The 14,052-nt window shown below is 41.1% G+C and overlaps 1 protein-coding gene across 1 annotated transcript in view; it reads right to left on the reverse strand.

Moving 5' to 3' along the window:
• The window catches only part of dnajc3a (DnaJ (Hsp40) homolog, subfamily C, member 3a), a 70,123-nt gene that overhangs the window by 3,569 nt on the left and 52,502 nt on the right, over nucleotides 1–14,052 (reverse strand). Inside the window, exons 10-11 of the mRNA XM_059970338.1 lie at nucleotides 8,851–8,983; nucleotides 8,331–8,479 (exon numbers count right to left, since the gene is read on the reverse strand). Of these exons, the coding sequence (XP_059826321.1) occupies nucleotides 8,331–8,479; nucleotides 8,851–8,983 (282 nt within the window). The remainder of the gene's footprint in view (nucleotides 1–8,330; nucleotides 8,480–8,850; nucleotides 8,984–14,052) is intronic.

Below are 14,052 nucleotides of genomic sequence, written 5' to 3' on the forward strand. Positions count from 1 at the left end.
GTTCATTTCTTACTGCTGCCACCAGGTAGAAGATACAAGAGCCTCAGGACTCGTACCACCAGGTTCAAAATCGATTACTACCCCTCGACCATCAAATCTTGAACAAAAGAGGATAACTACACTCATCTATTGAGATGTTCCCACAGCCGATGATCTCACTTTAAGGACTTATCTCGTTATCTCATGCTCTCATTATTTATTACTATTTATTGATATTTGCATTTGCACAGTTTGATGTCTTCTGTACTTTACTTGATCTTTCATTGATCCTGTTAGTTACTATAGATTTGCTGAGTATGCCTGTAGGAAAAAGAATCTTAGGGTTGCTTGTGGTCACATAAATCTTCTCTGATAACATTTATTTTGAACTGGTGAAACCAGTTTTCTACAAATGACTCCCCACCCCCCCCCCCAGGTCTGGAAATGCCTTCAGTCCATTAGCAACTCCAAAAAACAGGTACACCCTGCCTCAACCTCCTCCCCCAAACTAGGTAAACAATTTGACCCTACTGCAATGGCTACAGGCCAGTTGCACCTATATTGGTCATTATGAATTTTTGAAAGGCCAGTCACATCATTTCTCAAACCATTCTAGATCTGCTGCAGTTCACCTAGAGAGCCATCAGATCTGTAGATGATGCACTTAACATCAGTCTGAACTTCACAGTACAGTAATTCAGCTCTCCGGTACATACTGTATGTCAGAATTCCCTTTGTTAATTACAGTTTGATTGTCAATACCATGAACCCTGAGCTTCTCCGAGAGAAACTCTCCAAACTTAAAGAACCAGTTCCCATTTGCAGGTGGATCATGAACTTCCTCTGACAATGAAGCAGTATGTGAAAGCACACCTCCACATCCTGCTCTCTCAGCAGAGGTGCGCCACAGGCATGTGTTCTTCCCTTCTCTTATTTTCCCTATGAACCAATGATTGCATCTCTATTTCGTGGATGACACCACTATCATTGGATAAATTACCAGAGGCCTCGAATCCAAATAGCACCAGGAAGAAACAGCTTATATTCTGGTGTAATCACAACAACATGGAGTTGAATGCCCCAACACCACGGAAATGCGTATCAACTTCAGGAACAATGGGCTGCTTCTCCACCACTCATTAATCAGCACAGTTTCAACATTCAGGTTCTTGGGCATCATTTAGCTGGACCTCATGTGGGAAAAGTACATCTTCATGAACAAAAAAAACTTGGCAGAGGATGTACTTCTTGTGTCAAATGCTAAAATTCCATCTTCCCTAGAACATACTGATGCAATTCTACACTGCCATCATAGAGCATCCTCATATTAGCTATTACTATCTAGTTGGTGGAGCATCCTCTCACAATATACAAAAACTACATTGAACTGACAGGTCAGCAGAAAAGGTCGATGGCTGCAGTCTACAGTCACTACAGGATTTGCAAGTGTCCAGGACGAAGTAGGCAGGAGAATTATCATGGACACTACCCATCCTGCAAACTACCCTTTCCAAAAGCTCCTTTCTTGAAAGAGCTGCAAGGTCATTAAAACAACTTCATGCCGTCGTAAAATTTTCCTCTCCCAGGCAGTTAATCTAATCAACTATTCCAGTTAGTTTGTTACTGTACTGCAGATTTTAAACCACCTTTTATAATGCTTTCTACTTTGTAATTACATGCTATTTGTGGACATGCGATTCCATATCCATTCTTTAACCTCTAACTTTATTTTTTATGTAATTCCTTATTCATTATAATTGTTGAATATTTTATTTTGTTGCATGCCACCCTGACCAACACACCACAGCAAAGTCCTAATACATGTAAATATATATATGAATAAAGTTGATCCTTGATATGGTTGAGAAACAGATTTTGACCTAGATACAGGAGAAAATGCCCTGCTCTTAAAATAATTGTTTCAAGAATTGCAGTGTTTAGCATCTTGTAATGTTGTATTTTTCATACAGCACATTAGTTCCTTAAATTACTTGAAGAGGAGTTTGAACTATCAACCAATAACAGCCAAAATTCATTCTCATTTTAACCAGTTGAAAACAAACCTTCTGGATGCATTTTCTGAGTCATATTATAATGACTTATTCATTACTAGACACCAGGATGGCATACAGAAAGATAAAATAGTCATTAACTTAAAAAACACAACAGGTACAGGATAAATTGGAAAATTTAAATATATCCAAAAATAAACTAGTTGCATAGAGCAATTTGTGTGTTTTAACATTTAGTTTGAACTTTTAATAGTTTTGGAAGTTTTATTATCTACAGTTAGCACCACAGGAACAAATTGCATATCATCTGCAAATTCTTTAAAATGAAAAAACACGCAAGTTTACAAAAAAGACTCGTACAAATTGCAAAGATTTTGACAGAGTGACATGAATCTGGATAGAATACTACAGCACATAAACAGGCCCTTTGGCCCATCTGGTCTGTGCCAAACTATCAATCTACCTAGTCCAACTGACCTGCACCTGGATATCATAGAACACTAGAATCCATCTTAAAAGTTACTTAATTTAAAAAAACTGAACTTATTTTTAAGCATATTATTCATAAGGCATGGCTAACATGCACTTAATCAACATTGCTAAAGTTACAAAAAAATTAGAAGTATGAACAGAAAATACTGGAGCTATTAAGCAGTTTATGCAGGATCTGTGCAAAAAGAAACAGAATTATTTCAGTTCAATGACCTTTCAATTACTAAAGAAATTATCTTGTTATTATCAAATGTGGGACAACCCACACAAAGTACTGGAAGAACTCAACAGGTCAGGCAGCATCTATGGAGGGAACTTGACCAACACTCCTCATCAAGACAGGAAAGGAAGGGGTCAGAAGTCAGAATGAAATAGTGAGGGGAGGGCCAGATGCACAAGCTAACAGGAAATAGTTAAGGATACCAGGGGAGAGGGAAAAGGGGGGGATGAACAGGTTCTTGATTAGTAAGGTTATGGGGAGAAGGCTGGAGGATGGGGTTGATAAATCAACCATGATGGAATGGCAGAGCATACTCAATGGGCCAAATGGCCTAATTCTGCTCCCTCTGTCTTATGAAAGGGAATAATGTGAGAAGCTTGGTGATAGGTAGAAGAGGTAAAGGGCTGAAGAAAGAATCTGATAAGCAAGGATGTTAATCAGTGTAATAAAGGGCAGGCAATGGGAAAAAAGTGGAAGGTGATGAACAGGTCATGAGAGTGGAAGGGGGATGGGAAAGAAGGGGTGAGAGGACCACAGGAATCAGGGAAAACAGGGAGTGAACAACAAAGGGGCGTAGTTACTAGAAGTTAGATAAATCAATGCTCATGGCATTAAGTTGGAGAATGATGTCAATAAAACTTGAAAGAACATACAGAAAATTTACTAAGATGTTACAAGTTATAAGGCAATGTTAAATAGGTTAGGACTTTATTTCCTGGTGCGTAGAAAAAGGAGGGGAGATCGTATTGATATATTTTTAAAAATTTAGTTAGAGTTGCAGTGCAGAACAGACTCTTCTAGCCAAGAAGCCGCACCACCCAGTAACCACCTATTTAACCCTTGCCTAATCACAGAACAATATACAATGATCAGTTAATCTACTAACTGGTATGCCTTTGGATCTTAGAGGTGTATAAAATTATGCCAGGTACGGAAAGGGTGAGTGCATGCAGGCATTTTCCCCTCAGGCTGGGTGAGACTCCAAGTAGAAGTCATAGGTTTAGCATCAAATGTGAAATATTTGAGGGGAACTTATTCACAGAGGATGGTGCAAGTGGAAGTGGCAGATGCAGGTTGAACTATAATACTTAAGAGAATTTTGGATAGGTACAAGAGAGGTGCAGAGAGCCATGGTCCAGGTGCAGGTACAGTATAAGCACAAGTAATGAATGTGATTTTGATTTCAATGTTTAAGAGAAGCTTGGATAGATACATGCATGGGAGGGGTATGGAGGGCTATGATCATGTGCAGGCTGGTGGGACCGGACAGTTTACGTGGTCTGTCTTGAACTGAATGTGCCGACAGCAAATACCTCCTTCTCTGTAATCAAAACAGAGTCCTTGACCTTGCTGCTGTTTTCTATTTCTATAGAATCTGTCTCTGTCTCCCGATTAAATACAGGTAGTGTTCACAGGTTCAATGTCCATTTAGGAATCAGATGACAGAACGGAAGAAGCTGTTCCTGAATCACTGAGTGTGTGACTTCAGGCTTCTGTACCTCCTACCTGATGGCAACAGTGAGAAAAGGGTATGCCCTGGGTGCTGGAGGACCTTAATAATGGACACTGCCTTTCTGAGACACCGCTCCCTAAAGGTGTCCTGGCTACTTTGTGGGCTAGTACCCAAAATGGAACCGACTAAATTTACAATCCCCTGTAGCTTCTTTTGGTCCTGTGCAGTAGCCCTTCCATACCAGACAGTGATGCAGTCTGTCAGAATACTGTCCACGGTACATCTATAGAAGTTTTTGTGTGTATTTGTTGACATACCAAATCTCTTCAAACTCCTAATAAGTATAGTCACTGTCTTGCCTTCTTTATAACTACATTGATACATTGGGACCAGGTTAGGTCCTCAGATATCTTGACACCCAGGGACTTGAAACTGCTCACTCTCTCCACTTCAGATCCCTTTATGAGGACTGGTATGTGTTCCTTTGTCATACCCTTCCTGAAGTCCACACTCAGCTCTTTCTTTGTACTAATGTTGAGTGCCAGGTTGTTACTGTGGTACCACACTAACAGTTGGCATAGCTCACTTCTGTACGCCCTCATGTCACCACCTGAGATTCTACCAACAATGGTTGTATTGTCAACAAATTTATAGATGGTATTTGAGCTATGCCTAGCCACACAGTCATGTGTATATAGACAGTAGAGCAGTGTGCTAAGCACACACCCCTGAGGTGTGCCAGTGTTGATCGTCAGCGAGGAGATGTTATCAGTAATCTGCCCAGACTGTGATCTTCCGATTAGGAAGTCAAGGATCCAATTGCAGAGGGAGGTACAGAGGCCCAGATTCCGCAACTTCTCATTCAGGATTGTGGGAACGATGGCATTAAATGCCGAGCTATAGTTGATGAACAGCATCCTGACATAGGTGTTTGTATTGTCCAGGTGGTCTAAGGCTGTGAGAAGAGCCACTGAGATTGCGTCTGCCGTTGACCTATTGTAGTGATAGGCAGATTGCAATGGGTCCTCTTGCTGAGGCAAGAGTTCAATCTAGTCATGACCAGCCTCTTAAAGCATTTCATCACCATAGATGTGAATGCTACCGGGCAACAGTCATTAAGGCAGCTCACATTATTCTTCTTACGCACTGGTACAATTGTTGCCTTTTTGAAGCGTGGGAACTTCTGCCCGTAGCAGTGAGAGGTTGAAAATGTCCTTGAATACTCCCGCTAGTTGGTTGGCAGAGGATTTTGGACCCTTATCAGGTACTCCATTGGGACCTACCGCCTTGCAAGAGTTCACTCTCTTTGAAGACAGCCTAACATCGGCCTCTGAGACAGAGTTCACAGGGTTCACAGTAGGCTTCTGTGGAAGTTCAGACGACAGAGAATACAGGGTGACCTAACCAAATAGACAATAGGTGCAGAAGTAAACCATTTGGCCCTTCGAATCTGCACCGCCATTTTGAAATCATGGCTGATCAACTACTATCAATACCCAGTTCCTGCCTTGTCCCCATATCCCTTGATTCCCCTATCCATAAGATACCTATCTAGCTCCTTCTTGAAAGAATCCAGAGAATTGGCCTCCACTACCTTCCGAGGCAGTGCATTCCAGACCCCCACAACTCTCTGGGAGAAGTATTTTCTTAACTCTATCCTAAATGACCTACCCCTTATTCTTAAACCATGCCCTCTGGTACTGGACTCTCCCAGCATCTGGAACATATTTCCTGCCTCTATCTTGTCCAATACCTTAATAATCTTATATGTTTCAATCAGATTCCCTCTCAATCTCCTTAATTCCAGCGTGTACAAGCCCAGTCCCTCTAACCTCTCTGCGTAAGACAGACCAGACATCCCAGGAATTAACCTCGTGAATCTATGTTGCACTTCCTCTACAGCCAGGATGTCCTTCCTTAACCCTGGAGACCAAAACTGTACACAATACTCCAGCTGTGGTCTCACCATGGCTCTGTACAAATGCAAGATGATTTCCTTGCTCTTGTACTCAATTCCCTTTGTAATAAAGGCTAACATTCCATTAGCCTTCTTCACTGCCTTAGTGAAGGAGTCAGAGTGACAATGGAGGGTTCTTATTTAGGCCTGTGTCCAGTGGTATGCCACATGACTAGTGCTGGATCCACTGTTATTTGTTACCTAAATTAATAATTTGGATAAAATGGTGGCATGATTGCATATGACACCAAAACTGGCAGAATAGACGATTGTAAAGAACATTATCCAAGATCATAACAGGACCTGGATGAATTGGGAAAGTGGTTGAGGAATGGTGGATGGAACCTAACTGATGAGCACAAGGTATTGCATTTTGGTCAGTCAAGCCACAGCAGGATTTGTGTAGTAAATGGCAGGGACCTGGAGAGGGACCAAGGCTTGCAAGTACCCAATTCCCTGAAAGTGGTGACACAGGTGGACTTGCTGGTGAGAGTAGCATTTGGCATGCTTGTCTTCATTAGTAAATTACAATTCTTTGAAAAAAACAGGAACAGGGACATAAAAACACCTAGAGGGTATGAGCCAAAGACAGCAAATAAAACTAGCTCACATCTTGGTTGACAGACAAGTTGGGTCAAGGGCCCATTTCTAATGCTGGCTGACTATACACTAAGTGGCCACTTTATTAGGTACACCTGTACATCTGATTATTAATACAATATTTAATCAGCCAATCATGTCACAGCAACTCAATGCATATAAACATGCAGACATGGTCAAGAGATTCAGTTGTTCAGACCAAATATCAGAACAGGGAAGAAATGTAATCTTTGTGACTGTGGAACGACCAATGGTGCCCGAAAGGGTGGCTTGAGTATTTCAGAAATATTGATCTCCTGGGATTTTTATGAACTTCAGTCTCTAGAGTTTTACAAAGAATGCTGTGAGAAACAAAAAAATAATAATAATAATCAAATGAGCGGCTGTTCTGTGCGCAAAACACCTTTTAATCAGGATGGTCAGAGGAGAATGGCCAGATAGTTTCAAGCTGATAAGAGGGTGCCAGTAACTCAAATAACGTTACAACAATGGTGTGCGGAAGGAGATCTCTGAACACACAACACATTGAACCTGGCACTGGATGGGCTACAGCAGCAGAACACCATATCAGGTTCCACTCGTGGCCACTTTGTTAGGTACACTTCAATGTACATAACAGAGTGGGTGCTGTGCCATTTGTGCATTGAATCTACCTGTATTTGCTGGGCTCTCATGTGGTCCCACTTACAGACTTGTCACAAATGCACCTTCTCAACTTTGGAGCATGGGATTCCCAGGAGACGGTGATAGAGCACCACAGGACAGAACAGACCTTAAGTGCATCTAGTCCATGCTAATCTGATCCCTTCTACCTCTCTGGATGACATCCCTCCAAAGCTCTCCCATTAGTGTACCTATTCAAACTTCCTAATGTTACAACTGAAATTACATTTACCATTTCCACTGGCAACTTGTTCCACTCTTGCGCTACCATGTGAAGCTTCCCCTCAGATTTCCCTTGAATATTTCACCTTTCACTCTGAACCTATGAGCTCTATTTCTATTTGAGCCCAAACTGAGGGGAGAAAGCCTGCAAGTATTCACCCTATCTATACCCCTCATAAATTTGTATACCTCTACAAGATCCCTCTTCATTCAAAGTTTGCAGATGCCAGCAATGTGAAATTACAATGGATGTTGGAAACATTCAGGAAAAGGAAATGGGACTTCCAACCATCTCTGTTGCCCTGTTCATTTCTCAATAGTTTATTCAACACCTTCTCTGAAACTGGTCCTCTCTCTCAGGGCCAAAAGAGACTGCAGATGCTGAAATCTGGAGCCTTACACAAAACAATTTCTTTCCCAGGTAAGATTGAAAGTCTTTGACCTGAAACATTAACTGTTTTCTCCACAGATACCAGATTACACACTCAACTCTTATTTTTTCAAAACTTCCTGAAAATTCAATAGATATGCAAAATATATGGAAAAACAGGGTTCTGGGAAAGAACTTTGGGGTTCTGATGTTTCTATCATTCATTCTTTAGGGTTTCTTGCTTCATGGATGTCTGCCAAGAATAAGAATTTCACGTTGTATACTGTACACATTCTCTGATATTAAATTAAACGATTTGAACCATTTGGTAAAAAAAGGTTTTAAGAAAAGCCATTCCACACCTGGATCTGTGAGTACTTCTTTAGCAGCTGCTATGTCTATAAATTTTTTTTCAGCTTGTTTTTTCTCATTTTCTTCCTGGAAGTTATCAGGATGCCACTGCATTGCTAGCTTCCTGTATGCTTTTATTATCTCCCGTTTTTTTGCATTTCTGTAAAGAGAGCAAGTCAGGGAAACTGTGAACAACCATTAATCTGTTTAATAAACTGCACTAGTGCACATTTACTATCGTTTTCTTTTTATTGAGAACACTGAAATAGTTTAATTTTCATTAAAAGGCCCTTTTGCAAATGATTTATTGATGAAAGACCAGCAGTATAAAGGCATAATACTTGCCAATGAGCAGAATTATTTTGATATTCAGAATCTAGACAATGCAAGTGATACTGCATAAGCTCAATCTATATTTGCAAATACTATGCAAAAACCATTAAATATCAAGTACATTTTTTCCAATACAGAAGGAACTCAAAGCAATGAATCATTTTAGACATGTACAATATTTAACAAATTGATATGTACCTTTTTACTCCTAGTATTTTATAGTAGTCTTTCTTTTGTGACTGCTTTAGAAGTTTCTGTGCTTTTTCTAGTCCTTCTTTTACTGCTTGATCATGCTCACTGTGGTCTCTAGCAATTTCATAATCTTTGATTGCTGTAAAAAAAAGCAATGACTTAATTCTTTAGAGCTCGTTGATTTTGGTCATATTCCTCAAGATTAAGCCTTCACCTTGTCAATTAATCAAGGAACAAAGGAAAATTGATGGTATAAGAAGGTTGTTGAGAATGCATCATAGATTTACTGGAAAGTTGGGTGAAACGATACAAAATAGTTAAGAAGTAAGACCTTGAAGGTAGTCATCTCCAAATTATTCCTGGTGCAACATGCTGGCGAGGTTGGAAAAAGAAAGATGAGACAGGTTAGTATGCAGGCTGAGGGGCTGGTAAAATGGGCATGAAATTAGGACCTTAGATCATTGGGATATCTTCTAGGATACGGGTGACCTGGACAAAGAGGGACAGTCTGCACTTGGACCAGAGAAGAAACCAATAATACTTGCAGGGAAATTTGGTACTGCTTCAGGAACAGGTTTAAAATTAGATTGGCAAGGGGTGGGACTCTCAGCAGGAGCAGATCATGGTATAAGCAGTAGCCAGCGAGAACAATTTCAGTAATCAGGATAGTCAGGGGATCGGTAAAGGGAGTGAAAGTTAAAATGTGTTTTACATTAATGCACAAGGTTTAATACGCAAGGCAGATGAATTTGGATTTACTTTGGGGACTGAAATGTTATAGCCATTACAGGATTATGGCTGAGAGAAGAGCAGGATGATCCAGTCAGCATTCCAGGAAACTGATGCTGTAGGCGGATAGAGGTAAAGGTAAGCAAGGAGAGAGTGTTGCCATCTGATAAGGAAGGACATAGCAGCACTCAGATGATATTGTTGGGGCATCATCCAAAGAGGTCATATGGGTAGAACTTGGAAACAAGGGTTCAGTATAATTGGGCTGAATTCTAGACACAACCCCCACCACCCCCACCCCCTGTGGATAGCAAGAACTTGGGAGAGCAGGTGTGTAGAGAAACTGTTCATAGATGTAAGAATGAGTTGTATTAATAGGAGATCTCAGTTTCCTGGGCCACCAGAACTTTAAGGACCTGAACCAGGTGGAATGTGTGTCCAGGAAAGATTTCTGTGTCAATACATTGAGGGCCTTGCTTGGGAGGACTCGATCTCTTTGTGAATGAGACAGGGCAAGTAACTGAAGTATCATTTGGGAGCACTTCGGCTCTAGTGACCACAATTCTATTACGTTAAGATAGTGAAGGAAAAGGATAGGGCAGGTCCACTGATTAGGGTCCTAAACTGGAGCAGGGCTAATTTTGGGAAAACTTTGGATACAACAAGTCAATTGGGTAAGCCTGTGAAGTGAAAGGAATGAAAGGCAAGTGTGATATCAAAAGTCAGGGACTTTTGTCCTGTTACCGTAACAGGTTAAGTTGGCAAGTTTAGGGAACCCTGCTGATGAGAAATAGAGGCTCTGATCAGAAAAAGAAAGCATACACTGGGTTTAGGAAGTCAGGGATGAGAGAATACTCAGAGTCATAGAAAAGTACAGCAGAAGAAACAGGCCCTTCAGCCCATCTAGTCCACAGCAAACCATTTAAACTGCCTACTCTTTTCGACCTGCACCGGGAGCATAGCCCTCCATACCCCAACCATCCACGTACCTATCCAAACTTCTCTTCAATGTTGAAACTGAGCTTGCATGCAGCTCTTGTGGTGGCAGTTCATTCTACACTCTCATGACCCTCTGAATGAAGAAGCTTCCACCTATGCTCCCCTTAAACATTTATCCTTAACCCATGATCTCTGGTTGTAGTCCCACCCAACCTCAGTGGAAAAAGCCTGCTTGCATTTACCCTATCTATACCTCTCATAACATAGTATATCTCATCATATCTCCTCTGTTCATGTTCAAAATAATGAGGGCATGGATAAATGAATAGTAACTATCTTTACCTAGGGTAGAGGAGTCCAGAATTAGAGGGCATAGAGTTTGGGTGAGAAAGGGACCCAAGGGGCAACATTTTGTATGCAGAGGGTGGTGCATATATGGAATGCCAGAATAAGTGGTTGAAGCAGATACAGCAGCATCATTTGAAAACCACTTGGATAGGTACATAGAGGTGCTGGGCTTAGAGGGATATTGTAAAAATGTAGGAAATTATGACTTGCAGGACGTGCACTGTGGTTACATGGCCAAGGGATGTCCTGAGAGAGGTACATAAAATGATTGGGGGGGGGGGGGGGGGCGGGCTAGATCAATAGTACAATTCATACATTTGTTCTGTACTATTTAATAATCCCCGAATTTTTTAATAGATATATCTACCTCCTCTTTAAATACTATTAGTGATCTGACTTCCTTCTTAATGTCAGGCTTCAATCATCACAAGCAATCACTTGACTGAGGCCTTTCAAAACTTGGTAGCTGGCTTCAATCATAACAATCTATTAGGCATTTGGCAAAGGCAAAAAATAAAAAGATTTAAGAGGAGCAGCTGCTATGTGAGTGGGTCAGTGTTAGAGTGGTTAGGCTTTGGCTCAAGAGGATTATGCAAGAAGAGGCAAAGACTCTAGGTAAGATTTGGTAAGTTTCTGTCTCTGTCTATTGTTGTGCGGTGAGAATGGGTTCAGGGTCAGCCTTCAGTTCTTCATGTCAGATGTGGGAATTCTGGGAGACCTCCAGTCTCCCTGATAACCACATCTACACAAGCTGCAGCTCCTTACAAACTCTATTCAGGAACTGCAGCTGCAACTGGATGACCTTCAGCTCATATAGAAAAATGAGTGGTGATAGATAGGAGCTACAGGGAGGTAGTCACCCCTAAGATGCAGGAGGCAGGTAGCTAGGTGACTATCAGGAGAGGGAAAGGGAATAGGCTGACAGAGCACAGTACCCCCATTGCTATTCCCCTCAATACCAGATACCGTTGGCTGGGACAATCTACCAAGGGAAAGCCACAACAACCTGGTTTCTAGCATGGAAGCTAGATTTGTGAAGGGAGAGAGGAGGGGAGGAGTGATAAGGGGTTACACTGTCAGAGGAGCAGACAGGAGATTAGGTCGATGTGAAAGGGACACTGGATGGCATGTTGCCTCCCAGGTGCCCTTAGGAGGCAGCAATCATAATATGATAGAATTCACCCTGCACTCAGAGTGAGAAGCTAAAATCAGAAGCATCAGTATTACAGTGGAGTAAAGGGGACTACAGAGGCATGAGAGAGGAGCTGGCCAAAGCTGATTGGAAGGGGACACTAGTAGGGGTGGCAGCAGAACAGTGATGGCTGGAGTTTCTGGGTGCAATTTGGAAGGTGCAGGTTAGATACATCCAAAAGAAGTAGTGGTATTCTAAAGGAAGAATGCGACAACCGTGGGTGACAAGTGAAGTCAAAGACACCATAAAAACAAAAGAGAGCATATAATACAGCAGGATTCACTGGGAAGCATTTAAAAGCCAAGAGAAGGCAACTAAAAAGCCATAGAGAAAAGATGTACTGTATAAAAGGTAAGCTAGTTAATAATAGTGCCTTGAAAAGTATTCAGCTCAACTATTTTCACATTTTACTATCTCATTTTTGAAATTTATAGAAGTAGGATTACCTTGATTTAATCTACAAAACATATCAAAAGAAAAAAATCCGAAAAGCTGTTAACGACTTACTAAAAATTTAAAATCACATGAGGCTGAAAAAGTACTCAACCCCTTTGTATTGTAATTACCACGTGAACTTCCCTCCAGGTATAATACTGTATATTACCTTACCAACTCATCCAATTTGCTGATGTAGAAAATTGGAAGATCCCCTTTTTTAAAAAAATAAATTCATAAGAATAAATAGCTCCTCTCTCTGTTAGGTTCATCAGCATGGTAAATTTTCAACAGACCAAACCAAAATGCAAACAAAAAAACACCCAAGACAAGTCAGGGACATAATAATAGAGAAGCACTAATCTGGGGAAGAGTACAAGACCTTTTCAAAGGCACTGAACACACCTCGGACAGTGCAGTTCATCTTGAAAATGTAAAAAAAAATATGAAACCAGTCATACTGCCTAGGTCAGGCTACCTCTCTAAACTTAGTTGCCAGAGAAGAATGACACTTGTAAGAGAGGCTTCTGTGACACTAACAGTCACTGAGTGAGCTGCAGAAGCTGGTGGCTGCAAATGGGATTAAGTTTATGGCTTCAAAATTTGTAAGGCCTCATACAAAAAGGGTATTTATGGAAGAGCATTAAGGAAAAAAACCCTGGCTTTTAAAAATAAAAGCACATCCTTGGCTGTAAAGACTTCACAAATCTTCACTTAGAAGATACTGTAAAGATATGGAAGAAGGTCTTGTGGTCTGATGAGACTGAAGTGGAAATTGTTGGTCTCAATACTAAGGAGTACCTATGGCATAAATCTAATACTGCACATCAGCCAGATGACATCATACCTACTGTGAAGTATAGTGGAGCATCATGCTATGGGGATGCTTTTCAGCAGCAGGGACTGGAAATCTGGTCAGCAATGATGGGAGGATGAATACTACTAAAAACAGAGATCCCGGATAAAAACCCATTAACCTCTGGCAGAAAACAAATGGGGGATGAAGACTGTCTTTCAGAAAGACAACAACATAAAGTACACTGCCAAAGAAACCATGGAGTAGCTTCAGTGTCCTTGCATGTCCCACTTAGAGTCCTGACCTTAATCCAATTGAACATCTCTGGCGAGACCTCAAGAGTACCATCCACCACCGCTTCCCAACTAACCTGGCATAGCTTAAGCAATTTTGCAAGGAATGGGAAAAAGTTGGTCCATCATGTTGTGCAAAGCTTAGAGAAACTTATCCAAAAAGACTAATAGCTGTGAGAGGTGGTCAACTAAGTATGAGCAGAGGGTATGAATACTTTTGAACTGCTGACATTTCAGTTTTTCATTGCTTGGAAAATTCATGGAAAAGTTAATTTGAGTGGTAGTAATGAGGGACAAAGAAATGGCAGATGAACTCAGTATTTTTCATTAGTCTTCACTGTGGAAGACACCAGCAGTAAACCACAAATTCAAGAGTGCTGGTGGGGGTGGGGGAGCAGAAGTGAGTGTAGTTGATGTTACCAAGGAGAAAGTATATGGAAAACTGAAAGGTCTGAAGGTAGACAAGTAATCTGAAC

This window comes from Hypanus sabinus, chromosome 5 (genome assembly GCF_030144855.1).
Source record: "Hypanus sabinus isolate sHypSab1 chromosome 5, sHypSab1.hap1, whole genome shotgun sequence".
In the NCBI taxonomy this organism is placed as follows: Eukaryota; Metazoa; Chordata; class Chondrichthyes; order Myliobatiformes; family Dasyatidae; genus Hypanus; species Hypanus sabinus.